Here is a 17,091-nt window from a genome sequence, read left to right as displayed (position 1 = left end):
ATGTGACGTAGTGGGTGCTGAAATCCATGAGTCTCATTGTTGTTATCGCCAAAGACTACTAAAGAGGGTTCAATTTAGCAATAAATGTTTCAACATTGAAACATGTGACAATCTGATTGGGAGTGTAGTACTATAATGCTGTTATGCTCCTGGGCCTGGCCAAACTGGCTATTAACATGTCCAGGCAGCAGGCCGTGGAGGGGGTCATTAGGGCCGACTGCCTGCCCCTCTTCCGCGGTTACGTTAGGGCCCGGGTGTCCTTGGAGAAGGAGCACGCGGTGTCCACCAACACCCTGGAGGAGTTCAGGGAGAGGTGGGCGCCGCAGGGAGTGGAGTGCATCATTTCTCCCTCCAACTCTATTTTGATTTAGTCCCTACCCTCCCCTTCACTGTTTTGATCACACAGCACTGCCCTTTGATGTGAAGGGCAGTGTTTGTCACTGGCCACCCGGGTGTTTTCCTATCTTCCTGGTGGTGGAAATTGAATAAAGATTTGTGCACTGTGTCTCACACGCATACACACACACCATGGGTTAAAAGAAAAGAAAAAAAAAAGAAAAAAAAAATAATGCTGTTATTGAAACTAACCTGCCCAGAATGTTACTTTTTAGCCATATGAAATCCTTTACTCAAACATTACCTGTTCAGATCCGCATTGTCAAATTTAAAAAGGTGATCAAAACTGTTGCAAAGGAATTTGTCAGCGTCATTACCATAAATACTTGACTACAGATGCAGAGGCTAAAATTCTTGGTGAAAGAAAGTGTCAAATCCAACAAGGCTGGCCTGGACATTGGCGATCCTGTCAAAACAATACACTGTGGCCTACACAAAGGAAAGAAACTGTAAATTATTTTTCAGAACAAAATGAAATTATTCATAGAGCAAGTTCACAAAATGTGTCTATTTGGAAAAGTACTTCAACTGCACTACACGATATGTTATTCCCTCAATTGTAACAAATAGTTGCAGCAGCATTTTGTGAATGATTATAGCCCACGGTGAAGGCATGCTGACTTCAAATAAAACTGTCCAAAAGGATTTAGCGCATTCTGTGGCATAAATCTTTCCCTACTTCAATATCAATTTTATTCTGGCACCACTTCTAGGGATCTCCTGTATTAAGTAAAAGCAACCATTAAGCAAGTTGAGTCACCAATCAAATTGAAGAACTTTTAGACAGTAAATGAGGAAGCACTAATAAGCAAGAATTGTTCAGTCTTTGCAAAATAAAATACTGGGAGCAAAGTAAAGATTGGAACATATAAACATGATTAAGATACACGTTGAAATGGTGAACACAAACAATAACATTTTTCTCATTGAAATAACCTACGGAATTCTACAGTAAAATGGAATGAACTTAACTCCAGGCCTTTAATCTTTTTTCAGGGCCAGAGAGGTTGTTCAGAAGTAATTAGGACCTAGTTTTCAGTTTTAATACAGTTACACCTCATTTAAACTACACAATTCTTTCAACAATTCTTACTGCAGGAATATTATGCAAAAGGTCATGTAAAATCATTGACTCCACTATGGGCTCAGTTGCCTCACTGCGCCAGGGAGCTGGATTCAATTCCTGCCTCGGACAACTGTCTGTGTGGAGTTTGAACACCCCAGCCCCCCCACTCTTGGGCACCAAACTCCCATCACTCAAATGGCACCCTACCGAGCAGCCGTCATTCATCACCTTATAAATGTAACTTTTCTCACTGTCAAAGTAGTTTGGGATCTGTAAAGAATTTCACTCCTGAAATATGACAGCAAGTGCCATTAAAAAAGGGCATTTTTTTAGCCTCCAGTGTTGCTTCTGTGCTGAGTGGACTTCTTCCATTCCAACTGATGGGCGCATTTGGGATAACGCAAATTGCCGGTAAGTAAATAGAGGATTACAAGTTGGTTGAATGTGTTTTGATAGTAATTAGAATTTCTGGAACAATGGTTTTAACATTTGATTATTTTGTTAATTAGGATGTCCTTAACTAGGAAAGAATATACTTAACTACTAAGTCTTTGTACCTCATTTTTCAAAACTGATCAAAGACCATTACTGACTGCACTCCAATCAATCATGACTGACATGTTTCTCAACCTTATTCTTCTGCCTTCTTCCTGTAACCCTTGATCTCTTTACTAATCAAGAACCTATCTACCTTGGTCTTAAATACACTCAATGACTTAGCCTCCACAGCCTTCTACAAAAATTATTTCCACAGAGTCACCACCCTCTAGTTAGAGACATTCGTCCTCATCTCAGTTCTAAAGGGTCGTCCCTTCGGCTGGAGGGCATGGCCCCAAGTCCTAGTCTTTCTTACTAGTGAAAATATCTTGTGTCCAGGTTATCCAGGTCCCTCAGCATCCTGTAAGTTTCAGTCAGATCTCCCATCATTTTTCTAAATTCCATCAAGTAGAGTCCTCAACAGTTCCTCATATGACAAGCTCTTTATCCCTGTAAACTGGAATCCCTCCAAAGCCAGCATATCGTTCCTTAGAGACAGGGGCAAAAACTGCTGAAAATATTCCAAATACAGTTTGACCATATACAACTCAGCAGTCGATAAGTGCTTTTGCTTTCTAGCCTTCAAAGTGAATGCCAATATTCAAAGTTTGTGAGAAGATTTGTAGCTCGGGTGCTCGTTGTTGTGGTTCTATTCACCGAGCTGGGAATTTGTGTTGCAGACGTTTCATCCCGTCTAGGTGACATCCTCAGTGCTTGAGAGCCTCCTGTGAAGCGCTTCTGTGATCTTTCCTCCGGCATTTATAGTGGTTTGAATCTGCCGCTTCTGGTTGTCAGTTCCAGCTGTCCACTGCAGTGGACGGTATATTGGGTCCAGGTTGATGTGCTTATTGATTGAATCTATGGATGAGTGCCATGCCTCTAGGAAATCCCTGGCTGTTCTCTGGTTGGCTTGTCCTATAATAGTAGTATTGTCCCAGTCAGATTCATGTTGCTTGTCATCTGCGTGTGTGGCTACTAAGATTAGCTGGTCATGTCGTTTCGTGGCTAGTTGATATTCATGGATGCGGACCGTTAGCCGTCTTCCTGTTTGTCCTATGTAGTGTTTTGTGCAGTCCTTGCATGGGACTTTTCACACTACATTGGTTTTGCTCATGCTGGGTATCGGGTCCTTCGTTTTGGTGAGTTGTTGTCTGAGAGTGGCTGTTGGTTTGTGCGCTGTTATGAGTCCTAGTGGTCCTACTGCGACCACTAGGACTCATAACAGCACACAAACCAATAGCCACTCTCAGACAACAACTCACCAAAACGAAGGACCCGATACCCAGCATGAGCAAAACCAATGTAGTGAAAAATCCCATGCAAGGACTGCACAAAACACTACATAGGACAAACAGGAAGACGGCTAACGATCCGCATCCATGAATACCAACTAGCCACGAAACGACACGACCAGCTAATCTTAGTAGCCACACACGCAGATGACAAGCAACATGAATCTGACTGGGACAACACTACTATTATAGGACAAGCCAACCAGAGAACAGCCAGGGATTTCCTAGAGGCATGGCACTCATCCATAGATTCAATCAATAAGCACATCGACCTGGACCCAATATACCGACCACTGCAGTGGACAGCTGGAACTGACAACCAGAAGCGGCAGATTCAAACCACTACAAATGCCGGAGGAAAGATCACAGAAGCGCTTCACAGGAGGCTCCCAAGCACTGAGGATGTCACCTAGACAGGGGACGAAACGACTGCAACACAAATTCCCAGCTCGGTGAACAGAACCACAAGAATGCCAATATTGTATTTGCCTTTCTAACCACCAAGTGAACCCACATGTTAACCTTTAGAGAATCCTGAACTAGGACTCCCAAGCCTTTGTGCTTCAGATTTCTGAAGCATTTCCCCAATCAGGAAATAGTCTATGCTTCTATTCTTCCTACCAAATGCATAACCTCACACCTTTTCACGTGGTATTCTACCTATCACTCTCCGAGCATGTCCAAGCCCTTCTGCCTCCTCCCTGCTTCCTCAACATTACCAGCTACAAACAAAGGCACTTACAGTTCCAGGTTGCCTACAAAACTTGTATATAATAAATATTCGAGATTGATTATTTAAAACAATGGTACAGATGCTTAAAAATTGAGGAAAATGTTATTTGATGTACCAGAATGCAATGACCTGTACAATAAAAATTTTAAACTTGACATATTCTGGACATGAAATTCAGGAGGTTCCCCTAATTTATTTCATAAGCTTTCAGCTGTACCTCCAGGCACTGTATCAATCTCCAGCTGAAGTTAAAAGTCCCCTTCAGAAGTCAAAAATCAAATCATTATAATTCTGATTCTATCATACCTGAAATTCTTAATGTGATCATTCACTCCAGTCAGTGAAAGGGCATCTTGAAGGGCAGTGATGTAAGACATGGCCTGTGCTGAAGAGCCCCAATTTACCTCTGTTAAAAATAAAGTGTTTTAAGGTGTCAAAAAAAAGTTCCTTTTCATGATTTATCCTTCCAAAATTGCTCTTTAAACCCACGGTTAAATATACTGCATTGCATTTCAAGATAACTAGCTGAACCATATTTGTTCCAAGACTAACTCTGCCTACTAATAATCTAGAGAACCGTTTGTACCAGATTTCTGTGGATCAGTTTTTTGCTTCGTCCATTAGAGAAATGGAGAAGTTACTGGCGTAAATCCCTTACAAGAAAGGAAACTTGCACTTGGTTATGGCCGTCTAAAAAGGTGTCCTCAATGAAGATAGTAACGTCAGGGGAGGATCAAGTAGGAGCAAATTACTTGACTCATTCAGGTCAGTAAAATAGCTAGACTATCTGGCAGAACATACTGCCTTACCTAGAGGAAAGGGCCTCAAAATTTAATTTTAAAGTCAAGCAAGCTAGCACCCATTGGACTGCCAAGAGTAATTAAAGTCAACTTGGAGCCTCATCCCATTGGCAGTGGTAATTATCCCATGGAGGGCAGGGAAGTCATCACATAGGAAGCCCAAAATTCAAACCGTTGTGATGCTTACAAGGCTCTAAAAGGAGGAGTGAGCATGCATGAGGGGTCCTCTCTTGATCAAATGTCTGATTGAGGAATCAGGCACCTGAAATCAAGCTCTATTGCTACTGATCTTTCCCCATGACTCAATCCCACCAGCAACATCTGAGGGCCCCAAATCTCTCAATGATCCTGCATTACCAACAGCAGCCATCACTGACACTGCCAGGTGATGCACAGCTGCTGGTTTCTTACTGACTGACAGCATTCACGAGTGGGAGTGGGTGATCTTCATCCTAGAGAAGGCTTACCTCTGTCCAAATAAATATCTGATTGACACTTAGACCATAAGAAATAGGAGTAGGTCGCTGACCTGCCCAAGTCTGCTCCATCATTCAATACAATCATGGCTTAGGCAGCATTCCAGATTTTTCCTTCCTTTCCTTGTACCCCTTGATTTCCTTATTGATCAAGAATATATCTCAATCATAAAAATACACATGAACTGCACCCCCACAGCTCTCTGTTCCAAAGAAATTCAACCTTCAGGAGAAATTTGTCCTCATCTCAGTCTTAAATTGTTGTCCCTTTATTCTGAGACTATGACCTGTGGTCCTCGACTCTCCCATGAGGGGAAACATCCTCTCAGCATTTACCCAGTCAAGCCCCTTAAGAATCCTATGTATTAATAAGATTCCCTCTCCTCCTTCTAAACCCCAATTATATCCCAATCTGTTTAATCTTGCTCATACAATAATCCCACCATATCAACAATCATCCTAATGAACCTCCTCAGAGCTGCTACCAATGAAATAATATTCTCCTCAGATAAGGGTTATGGGAGGCCTTCTTTGTGTTCTTCCAGCCTCCAGCCTAACTACTTTGGATTCCAGCATGTGCAGTTTTTTTTGTCTATTCCCAAAGGAAGGCATGCAGCTTTGAAGTCAGTTGACTGGTCTCTCTGCTGCCTTGCTGTGATGTAAAGTCAATGAAGTTGTTAGCTCTTCTGTAAAGTACAGTAACCATATTTCAATAATACAAACTGAAAATGCTGGAGAAACTCAGCAAGTCTAACAGCATCTGTGGAGAGAGAAACAGAGTTGTGTGTCCAGTCCAATGATTCATCTTTAGAATTTGTTTTGTAGAAGAGCCATTGGACTCAAAACATTAATTCCATAATCACGCCAAGGTTGAGTCCTGGTTCTTAAGTAACATTCAGTTGGCCAGGTAAGGGCATTAAGTGCTGATGAGTTGAGAGGGTCCTCAATGGACGTCCTCTACAATCACTTTCTTGCTGAGATGGTGAGAAGGGAGTGAGTATCTCTTCAGGGCTAACTTTCCCGATTAGTTTCTTTTCTTCACCACCTCCAGAGAGGTGGAACTTATCCCTGGGCACATCGAGCTCTCTCTCATCTTAGCTGATCCTGGAAAATCTGCTCTTTCAGCCCTCATTCTAACTTAAATTCAGCATTATTTTAAGAGTACAAAGAATAATAAGGTCTCCTCTGTTGCCCAAAAACAAACAGAAATCTGTATTTTCCCCACAGGAAAAAAGTGCTGGTAAAAATGCATGAAAATCAGGACATGATGCTGCAGTTTTAAACTTCTGAGTGTTGCTAGTTGGGGTTAGCAATTTAATGATTCTGTTAACTGTCTAAGTGTTTAACTTTTGGCTTATTTTGTTTGGGGACTTTTCTTCTGGCATGCAAATCATTAGAATGGAATATTTAAATAATTTTGAAATTTATTCCCAATTGTGTCAACATCTTTCAACAAAAGCAACTCGAAGAACCTCAGAGCTGGTAAAGTTCCCATAAATCACTGCAACCAAAATGGAAATTGTTGGACAAACTCAGCAGGTCTGGCAGCATCTGTGAAGAGAGAAACAAGAGTTAAACATCGAGTCCAGTGACCCTTCTTCACAACCAGCAGTTTTTAAGAATGGTCACAGGACTTGAAACGCTAACTGCTTCTCTCTCCACAGATTTTCCAGCAATTTCTGATTTTGTTTCAGACTTCCAGCATCTGCAGTTCTTTATTTTGTTCTCTGTTATCTGTATAATGGAGAACGGAAAGTCCAATTTTCTCACTGTTCCTGAGGCTGTGTAGGGCTGTACACCTGCATGAGTTCCTTCATGTCTAAACCCCAGAGTGATTCTCAGAAAGGCTGTGCATAATGAACATGGAGGCATACATTTTCTACTGCTCTCATTGCCTTATTGCCATGTTTGCCTAGAGCTCATGCATCTCCCAATGTCATGTTGCTGGCATGATGCTTCTCCCATTTTTAGCTCAATGCATCCCAGGTAATGTGGAAAATCAGAGTCAAGCCATAAAGCCAAAGCAAAATTTAGCATACTGGTAAAAGGTACTCTCAATTTATCATTTTTGTGCACCTTCTAGGTATAATAAAAACACCTACCTGGTTTGTTATAAATGACATAAATGTTAAGGAATAATACAATTGCAACTGTGATTACAGCAGCCCACCAGTTGATAACAAACATGACTGCGCAGCACAATACAGTTCCAAGCAGCGACACCCACATGTTGTAAAATTTAAACGCAGGACGCCACCCTGGTGAAAAAAATGGAATTACATAAAGGAAGTCACTCAGTTCATTTTAAAATTACAAAAGAAAATCTTAAAAACCAGCAATGCAAAAGAATGGTAATATATGGAACTACAAAATTAATCATGAAGAACACAGTATCTGAATGCTAAAATGTTACATTGTAATCAGTGACTCAAGGATTTGAATTCTTGTAAATTTCTATTCAAGTTGCAATCCATAGTTAAAATACTAACCTGGACTTTTTGAATATGAAGCATGAAAACATGAAAAATTTATAAGTGCATAGGAGGCCAAGAAGAAGTTTGAGATAACTGGAGCAATTGTATTCAGTTCAGCTAAAAAGAAGAGGAAGTTGTTAATGCTTGTGTTCTGAATTCATAATTTTGACATGTTTCTTACCAAGAATGTACCATTTACAGAAACAAACAATCTTAAAAGCAAATATTTTTCTTCAGCACTATCTTTCATTTCATCTCAAAATCTAAGCAAGGTGCCACAATTTTCGGGACACAGTGTGGCAGCGTTAGACATGTACAATTTTCAAAAAAGTGAACTCCGTTCAATATGCAAATCAGAAGTAGTTTTCAGAGTTTGATATTCAGAATTACAGATGCTCACCTCTTCATATTTCAGTTGCAGTGTACTCAAGTAAAATGATGCATTCATTATTCAATATTATACAGCAGATTTGAACATTCTAAATTATTTCTGTAATAAACCTTTTCACACCACTTTGATTTCGTGTATGTGCTACTATGCACTGTGAAGCCTATAATTTTCGACAGTGTGACATACAAACACAAGAATCATCTTTAAATTGAATATAAAAAAGCCATTCATCCAAGTTTGTTCCTTCACATGCAGCCTACCTCAGGCACCAAGGACCAAATTGACATCCCAGAAACAGTAAATGTAGGGGTGATGGACTCTCAGGAGAATGTACCATGAACAACCAAGTTTCTGGCTGTAACGTAACAAGGGGTATGTCAGGTTCGAAGTAATTGATTGTGATAGAGGACTCTCTAATTAGAGGCACAAACAGACGCTTCTGCGACCAACAATGAGAAATCAGAATGGTGTGTGGCCTCCCTGGTGCCAGGATCAAGGATATCTCAGAAAGAGCAGAATGTTCTCAAAGGGGAGAGGGAGCAACAGGAAGTCATTGTACAAGTTGGAAGTAACAACAAAGGAAGGGAAAAGCAGGAGATTCTGAAGGGAGAATATAGGAGGTTAGGCAGGAATATTTAAAAAAAAAGGTCCTCGAGTAATAATGTCTGGAGTATTACCGATGCTACAAGCTAGTGAGGGTAGAAAGAGGATAGAGCAGGCAAATGCATGGCTGATCAGCTGGTGCATGGGAGAAGGGTTCACAGTTTTGGATCATTAGAATCTCTTCTGGGGTAGATGTGACCTGGACATGAAGGACAAAATGAATGTAAATTGGAAGGGGATTAAAATGCTGGCAGGGAGATTTGCAAGAGCTGCTTAGGAGGATTTAAACTAGTAAAGGTGGAGGGATGAGACCTAGGGAGATAGTGAGGAAAGAGATCAGTCTGAGACTGGTACAGTTGGAAATAGGAGAAAGTCAAACGTCAGGGCAGGCAGGAACCAAGCAGAGAACGTGGTAGGACTGAAATTATTTCAATCACCGAGGCCTAACAGGGAAGGCAGATGAATTCGGAGCATGGTTAGGAACATGCGACTGGGATATCACAGCAATTACAGAAATGTGGCTCAGGGATGAGCAGGACTGACATCTTAATGTTTCAGGATACAAATGCTACAGGAAGGGTAGAAAGAGGGGGCAAGAAAGGAACAGGAGTAGCGTTTTTGAAAAGGCAAAAAACATTACGTCTGTATTTAGGGAAGATATTCCTGGGAATATATCCGGGGAAGTTATTTGGGTGGAACTGAAAAATAAGAAAACAATGATTAGCTTATTGGGATTGTACTTTAGACACCCCAATAGTCAGCAGGAAATTGAGAAACAAATTTGTAAGGAGATCTGGTGTCTGTCAGTGGGGGAGCACTTTGGGGCCAGCGACCATAATTCTATTAGTTTTAAAATAGTGATGGAAAAGGATAGACTGGATCCAAAAGTTAAAGTTCTAAATTGGAGGTAGGCTGATTTTAATGCTATTAGACAGGAACGTTCTAAAGGTGATTTTTTTTGGCGGGGTGGGGGTGGGGGGGAATGTTCACAATAAAGGGATGGCTGGAAAATGGGAAGCCTTTAGAAATGTGATAACTAAAGTCCAGCGACAGTGCTCCTGTTAGGGTGAAATGAAAGGCTGGTAGGTGTAGGGAATTCTGGATAACTAGAGAAATTGAGGTTTTTGGTCAAGAAAAAGGATGCATATGCCAGGTATAGATAGGATAGATCGAGTGAATCCTGAGAAGAGTATAAAGCCAATAGGAGTACACGCAAGGGGAAACTCAGGAGAGCAAATAGGGTTAAAGAGAATCCAAAGGGATTCTATAAATACATGCAGGACAAAAGGGCAACTAGGGGACAGAAACGTGCCCCTTGAAGATGAAATTTGTGTGAAATCGTAAGAGATGGGGGTGATACTAAATGAGTATTTTGTATCAGTGTTTGGTGTGAAAAGACATGGAAAATATAGAATGTGGGGAAATAGATGGTGATATCTCAAAAAATGTTCATTTTACAGAGGTGGTGGTGCTGGATGTCTTAAAACACAAAAAAAAGTGGATAAATGCCCAGGACCTGATCAGATGTACCCTAAAACTCTGTGGGAAGCTAAGGAAGTGATTGCCGGGCTCTTTGCTGAGCTATTTGTATCATCAATAGCCACAGGAAACTCTCCTGAGTTTCCTCTTGCGTGTACTCCTATTGGCTTTATACTCTTCTCAGGATTCACTCAATCTATCCTATCTATACCTGGCATATGCATCCTTTTTCTTGACGAAAAACCTCAATTTCTCTAGAAGGCTGAAAGTTGGCTAATGTGGTGCCACTATTTGAGAAAGGTGGTAAGGAAAAGCCAGGGAACTATAGACCAGTGAGCCTGACAAGTTGTTGGATGAAACCCTGAGGGACAGGATTTACATGCATTTGGAAAGGCAAGGACTGATTAAGGATAGTCAATATGGCTTTGTGAATGGGAAATCATGTCTCATGAACTGGCGTTCTTTGAAGTAACAAAGAGGATTGATCAGGGAAGAATAATAGACACGATCAATATGGACTTCAGTAAGGTGTTCGACAAGGTTCTTCATGGTAAACTGGTTAGCAAGGTTAGATCGCATGGAATACAGGGAGAACTAGGGACAAGGAACTGGTTCAAAGGTAGAAGAGGGAGGGTGGGGGTGCAGAGTTGCTTTTTAGACTGGAGGCCCATGACCAGTGGTGTGCCACAAATATTGGTGCTGGGTCCACTGCTTTTTGTCATTTATACAAGTGATTCCAATGTGAACATAGGAGGTATGGTTAGTAAGTTTGCAGATGACACCAAGATTGGAGATGTAGTAGACAGTGAAGAAGGTTACCTCAGAGTGCAACAAGATCTTGATCAGATAGGCCAATGGGCTGAGGAGTGGTAGATACAGTTTGTGAAAAAAGACATGGAAAATATGGAATGTGGGGAAATAGATGGTGACATCTCAAAAAACGTCTGGAGTACTTCCGATGCTACAAGCTAGTGAGGGTAGAAAGAGGATAAAGCAGATAAATGCATGGCTGATCAGCTGGTGCATGGGAGAAAGGTTCACATTTTTGGATCATTGGAATCGCTCCTGGAGTAGATGTGACCAGCACATGAAGGACAAAGTAAATGTAAATTGGAAGGGGATTAATATGCTGGTAGGGAGATTTGCAAGAGCTGCTAAGGAGGATTTAAACTAGTAAAGGTGGAGGGATGAGACCTAGGGAGATAGTGAGGAAAGAGATCAGTCTGAGACTGGTACAGTTGGAAAAAGGAGAAAGTCAAACAAACAGTCAGGGCAGGCAGGAACCAAGCAAAGATGAAGTTTAATTTAGAAAATGTGAGGTGCTGCATTTTGGAAAGGGAAATCTGGCCAGGACTCATACTCTTAATGCTAAGGCCCTGGGGAGTCCTGCTGAACAAAGGGATGATGGCGTGCAGGTTCATACTTCCTTGAAAGTAGAGTCGCTGGTAGGGAGGATAGTAAAGATGGCTTTTGGTATACTTTCCTTTATTTGTCACAGCATTGAATATAGGAATTGGGAGGTCATATTGAGCTGTATAGCTCACTGTTTAGGCCACTTTTGGAATATTGTGTGCAATTCTGGTCTCCCTTTTATCGAAAGGATGTTGTGCAACTTGAAAGGGTTCAGAAAAGATTTACAAGGATGTTGCTAAGGTTGGTCAATTTGAGCAAGAGGGAGAGACTGGGGCTATTGCCATCAAAGGTTAGTAGAAGATGCCAGAGGTTAACAGAAGTTTGACCACAACTGGAATGCTGTATGCAGTTCTGGTCACCACACGTGGGGATGTGATTGCACTGGGTGGGGAGCAAAGGAGATTCACCAATATGTTGCTGAGATAGAGCATTTCAACTATCAAGAGAAGCTTGGATTTTCTATGGAGCAGAGGGGGTTTGAAGGGACCTGGTGGAGATGCTACAATTATGAGGGGTATGGACAGAGTGAATAGAAAGCAACTGTTCCCCTTAGTTGAAGGGTCAATAACAAGGGGCTTAATTTTAAGATGAAGGCAGGTTTAAAGGGGTGTTGAGGAAAAAAAAATCACCCAGAGGATAGTGGGGGTTTGGACTGCACTGCCTGGGAGGGGAGTTGAGGCAGCAAATATCAACCTTTAAGTAGTACATAAAGGGTCATACATTCAAATCTATGGGCCTAACATGAGAAAGTGGGACGACAGTAAATTGTAATATACTTTTAGCAGTATAAACTTGATAGGCTGAAGGGCCTCTTCTGTACTGTTTGATTCCATGATTTTAGATGTAGTCTATGTTAAGCAATGTTGCTGTGAACCGGACTGCTAAAGGCAGCTGACCTACATGATCTGTGTGTAGTGAGGGTCAAGTGAAGTCCTGAGAGCTATGGGAGCTCAGAAGAACCATTTAGGTTAGTACAGTGAAGAGAGGAATTTGAAAAGCACACAGCTAAACTGTTTGAAATACATTTGGTTAGATACATGAATAGGAAAAGTTTGGAGGAGTATGGGCCAAGCAGGTGGGACTAGTTTAGTTTGGGATTATGTTCAGCTTGGACTGGTTGGACCAAAGGGTCTGTTTCCATGCTGTATGTCTGGCTCAGCAGAAGTACTGATGTATCCATGCTCAACCAATCACACCTGGAAATGAAACCAGGAGAAGTGAAAGACAGTGTTCAGAGACAAGATCCAGCAGAAGTAGCCACTTTTACTGGAGCTAACATTCTGATTTCAAAAAGAGAAGATAGAAAACAATTAAGTTTCTGGCATACAAGGAAGTTATTTTGACCTTAGTGTCTCAAAGTGAGAAGTTATCCCCATTGAGGTTAGAAAGTGAATATAAAGGTGAAATTACACAACTGACGAAAAAAAAAATTAAATTTCAGCTGTGCACTTACTGAAACCTTAAAAAGAGATAAAAGAAGTGTTGAAAAAATGTTAGAGTTATATTATATTAAAAATGTTTAAATCCTGCTTGTTACACATAGTTAATTTTGTTTGAGTTAGCTTTTATAACTTAAAAAATGCAAGTGTGTAAATGAAAAGGTTATCTGAACAAAGCCTTGTTTTTTTTTTATAGATGTTTATAATAATAACTTACTGCATTTCAAAAACCATTGTAAGGAAACCTTCATCATTTTGAAACTTTCAATTTCCAAGCATGTGATGAAATTCATTTCTAGCATTGACAGAATGCAACATTCAGAGAACAGACAGTTGCTAACTGGCAACATTCAATTCTGCATGGCAACAGTCAAAGAGCTTATTGCAAAATTTTCAGTATATCATTCATAAGGGTTCCAAAGTCCTTGAAGAATAGTTCTGGAACTACAGTAAATTGGAGAAGGAGATCGAGGAGAACAGAACATGTAAGGCAGTGCTGCTAGACAGGTGAACTACACAGACTTTGAGTGGTGATGCTTAGGAAATCCTGAAAATGGTGGAGATCTGCAACAGAGCAAGATTAGAGCTCAGGAAAAAACCCAAGGTCAAGTGTACTTTGGTGAAGCTAACTATCTACAAAGAGATGTGTTTGTGAATGAACACTGAAGTGAAGCTCGAGTCCAGGACAGTTAAATCCATTGACAAAAAAAGGTATTATTAAAAAGCAAAGTTATTAAGTGTCCGTGTCAGAGCAGTTCTTGAGGTGTAATTTCAAAGTGAAAAGAGTAAAATGTGGAGAATTACAACCTGTTGTGAAATTTCATGATATGACTACACTGTCATGAATGTGCATGAAATATGCGCAAGAGACACACAAATAATCTATCATCAGTCTTAATTTAGTGTGATATGGAGGTATCTGAGCTGAACTTTGGTTGACAAGGTCAAAAATCAAACAACACCAGGTTATAGTCCAAAGGTTTATTTGAAATTCCAAGCTTTCGGAACTCCGCTCCTTTCTCAGGCATGGTATGGGTAGGGAGGAAGATGACATAGTACTTACAAGCAAAAAGTTAACAACTTTAAAGGGCAACCAGTTTTAAAGTTGTTAACATTTTGTTTATAAATACCGTATCTTCTACCCCACTACCATACATCGCCTGAGGAAAGAGCAGAGTTCCAAAAGCTTGCAATTTCAGATAAACTGTTGGACTATAACCTGGTGTTGTTTGGCTTTTGACCTTAATATTTACTATTCAATCACACTGCGTATTAACTCTGGGTGTTACAAATAAGTTTATATCTATTGTACACTGTAGCACTATTCTACTGTTGCACAACCAAATGCAAGGTTTTTGTTAAAACTATAGAACCCTGTGCTTTATTTTCTTAAGAGGTCGTCTGAACATCACACTTTGTCTACATTATAAGTTACTTGCCCTCAGCCAGATCATAAATTCACCAAAGCTCCTTAGACAGCATTTTCCAAACCCACAACCACTTCCACCTAGAAGGACAAGAGCAGCAGGTACTTGGGAACACCACCACCTACAAGTTCCCCTCCAAGCCACTCACCACCCTGACTTGGAAATATACCACTAGTCCTTCACAGTCATTGAGTCAAAATCCTGGAATTCCCTCCCTATCTGCATTATGGGTCAACCCACAATAATTGTACTGCAGCAATTCAAGAAGGCAGCTCACCAACACCTTTTCAAGGGCAAATAGGGATGGGCTATCAATGCTGGCCAGCCAGAGACAAAGTCCCACAAATTAATTAAAAAAACAAATTTGGGAGTCAGATCTAGTAACAATGTCAACTAGTTTCTCCAAACAATGTTGTCAAAATTTACAACTCACTTACCAATCAGAATGAATGCAACAGCAATAACGAAGGTTAAAATGTAGCTTCTAATCGGTTCATTGTTCTTTCCATAACCTTTTCCAAAGAAATACAGTGCCTTGTAAATGTTATCCTTGCAAAGAGCCTGTAGAAATAATAAAATCAGTTAAATACTGGAAACATTCAGCACATCAACTGTTTCTACGTTAAGAAAAATACAGAATTATTCTATTTCAGGTTAATGAACTTTCTCCAGTGTTCCTCACATTCTTACTACAGCCAGTTAATTGCATTAGGGCAAAAGTAATGGAGACAATGAAGGTCTTATCAAAGGCTGAAGCCAGCGAGAACCCAATCATCATCACCTCCTTTCAGGAAGATATCCTGATTTAAGATTCAAATCAGGACTTAACTGGAAGCCTTTCAGAATCAAGAATCTAAGGGAAATCCTGCCTCCAAGAACTATGAGCCAGAGTGTGACAGCTATGCAAAAGGCTGTTGCTGCCCATAAGGAACTTGCCAGAGATTCATGATTGCTAATGGATAGAGGCCACAGATGAGTGATGGCAGGATGTGGATCGCAGGGAAAAGAGGGAGTCCACATCAAAAACAAGACAGCTCTCAGTCAACCCCTTTCTGATGTTCCATCAGGTAACAAGTGCCTTTGAACAAGGGACATTCTCCTCCCTTGAGAACCAACTGATGCCATCACAGGAGGAATCTCACCATGGACCTATGGACCCTAAATGGGCATTAAATGGCAAGGCCGTCCATAATTTGCTCAGATTTATTTCAGGGCAGACATGGGAACATTAGAAGGTGGCGTGGTCACCACACATAACCTACTACTCAATTAACACAGCAACAGACTAAATGGTTTCAGGAGTAGGTTGGCCCTTGACCCTGCTCTGCCATTTGAATAAAAGAGAGCACACACAGTCTGAATACTCCAAATTTGCATCTACCCATGATGACCTCTCAGTCCCTTGCTATCTATCTCTGCCTTAGAAAAATTCAAAGGATCTCTTTTCACTGCCAAAGAATCTCAAACCTCAGGAAATAATTTTTCATCTGCCTTAATGGCAGCCTTTATTTTTAAGCAGTGACCCTTAAACCCATAATTTTCCAAGAGGGAATATCCACCTTGTCAATATCCCTCAGCATATATATGATTCAAGGTCAGAAGTAACACACCAGGTTATAATCCAGCAGGTTTATTTCAGAGTGCTGCTCCTTTGACAAGTCAGACTGCACCTGTCAAAGAAACAGAGCTCCGAAAGCTTATGATTTCAACTAAGCCTGTTGGACTATAACCTGGTGTCATGTGACTTCTGACCTTGTCCACTCCAGTCCAACACTGGCAACTCCACGTCATATACATGATTCAAATCAAGATGCCTCCTACACTTAAAATCCAGCGCATATAAGCCTAGCCTCTCCAACCTTTTCTCATAAAACAACCTGTCCATTTAAGCTATTAGTTGAGTCAGGATTATTACCTTCAAGGTTCTGTATAATTCGGTGCCTAACATCTCACATACACTATGCAGAACCTTTCCTTCCCTTTTTCTGCCTACATGTGTAGTACTGATAAGAACCACAATGACTGGACCCTCCGCCTCCTGCTGCAAGTGCCTCTTCAGCATTAAGTGTTCTGGAAACTAGCACCAGTCAGGCAACAACCTTCTGGCCTCTCTCATCGCTGCAGAGAATCTTGTCCATCCATCTTGCTATACTGTCCCCTACGAGAATTCCATTCCTTTTTGCTTATCCCACTTGAATAGTTTCCAGTATCATGATACCTGGTCAATCAGATCATCTATCCTGCAACTGTCACACATCTAAACAGACAGGAAGAACCTCAAATCTGTTTAACAATTACAGCATTCTAACTCTTACTTTTCTCACTCAGTCATACCTTCCTTTCCTAAACAATGACTAAATTAGACAATCCTATCCTCTAAGGGGTACAACCAGCTCTTGTTAGAAAATATCCGACTAACCTTCCCCCTCCCTGAGATATCACAGTGTCCATAATTTGGCCTGTACTCAAACTGAGTTAAAGTTGCTCAAGTTACAAACAGTTACCACATTTATGCCCTCTATTTTAATTGGAATGTCCTCATTCAAATCACCGGTCACAAAGCAC

At 40.9% G+C, this 17,091-nt stretch overlaps 1 protein-coding gene across 1 annotated transcript in view; it reads right to left on the bottom strand.

Moving 5' to 3' along the window:
- LOC122542462 (solute carrier family 12 member 1) overlaps positions 1 to 17,091 on the bottom strand; it is a 135,825-nt gene that overhangs the window by 61,629 nt on the left and 57,105 nt on the right. Inside the window, exons 12-16 of the mRNA XM_043680182.2 lie at positions 14,964 to 15,087; positions 7,790 to 7,891; positions 7,403 to 7,558; positions 4,331 to 4,430; positions 714 to 825 (exon numbers count right to left, since the gene is read on the bottom strand). Coding sequence (XP_043536117.2) covers positions 714 to 825; positions 4,331 to 4,430; positions 7,403 to 7,558; positions 7,790 to 7,891; positions 14,964 to 15,087 — 594 coding nt within the window. The remainder of the gene's footprint in view (positions 1 to 713; positions 826 to 4,330; positions 4,431 to 7,402; positions 7,559 to 7,789; positions 7,892 to 14,963; positions 15,088 to 17,091) is intronic.

Source organism: Chiloscyllium plagiosum, unplaced genomic scaffold, assembly GCF_037043375.1.
Source record: "Chiloscyllium plagiosum isolate Xiang-an unplaced genomic scaffold, Cpla_swu_hap1 HiC_scaffold_42, whole genome shotgun sequence".
NCBI lineage: Eukaryota > Metazoa > Chordata > Chondrichthyes > Orectolobiformes > Hemiscylliidae > Chiloscyllium > Chiloscyllium plagiosum.
Note: the sequence above shows the minus strand (reverse complement) of the source record. Positions and strands in the feature narration are given on the sequence as shown.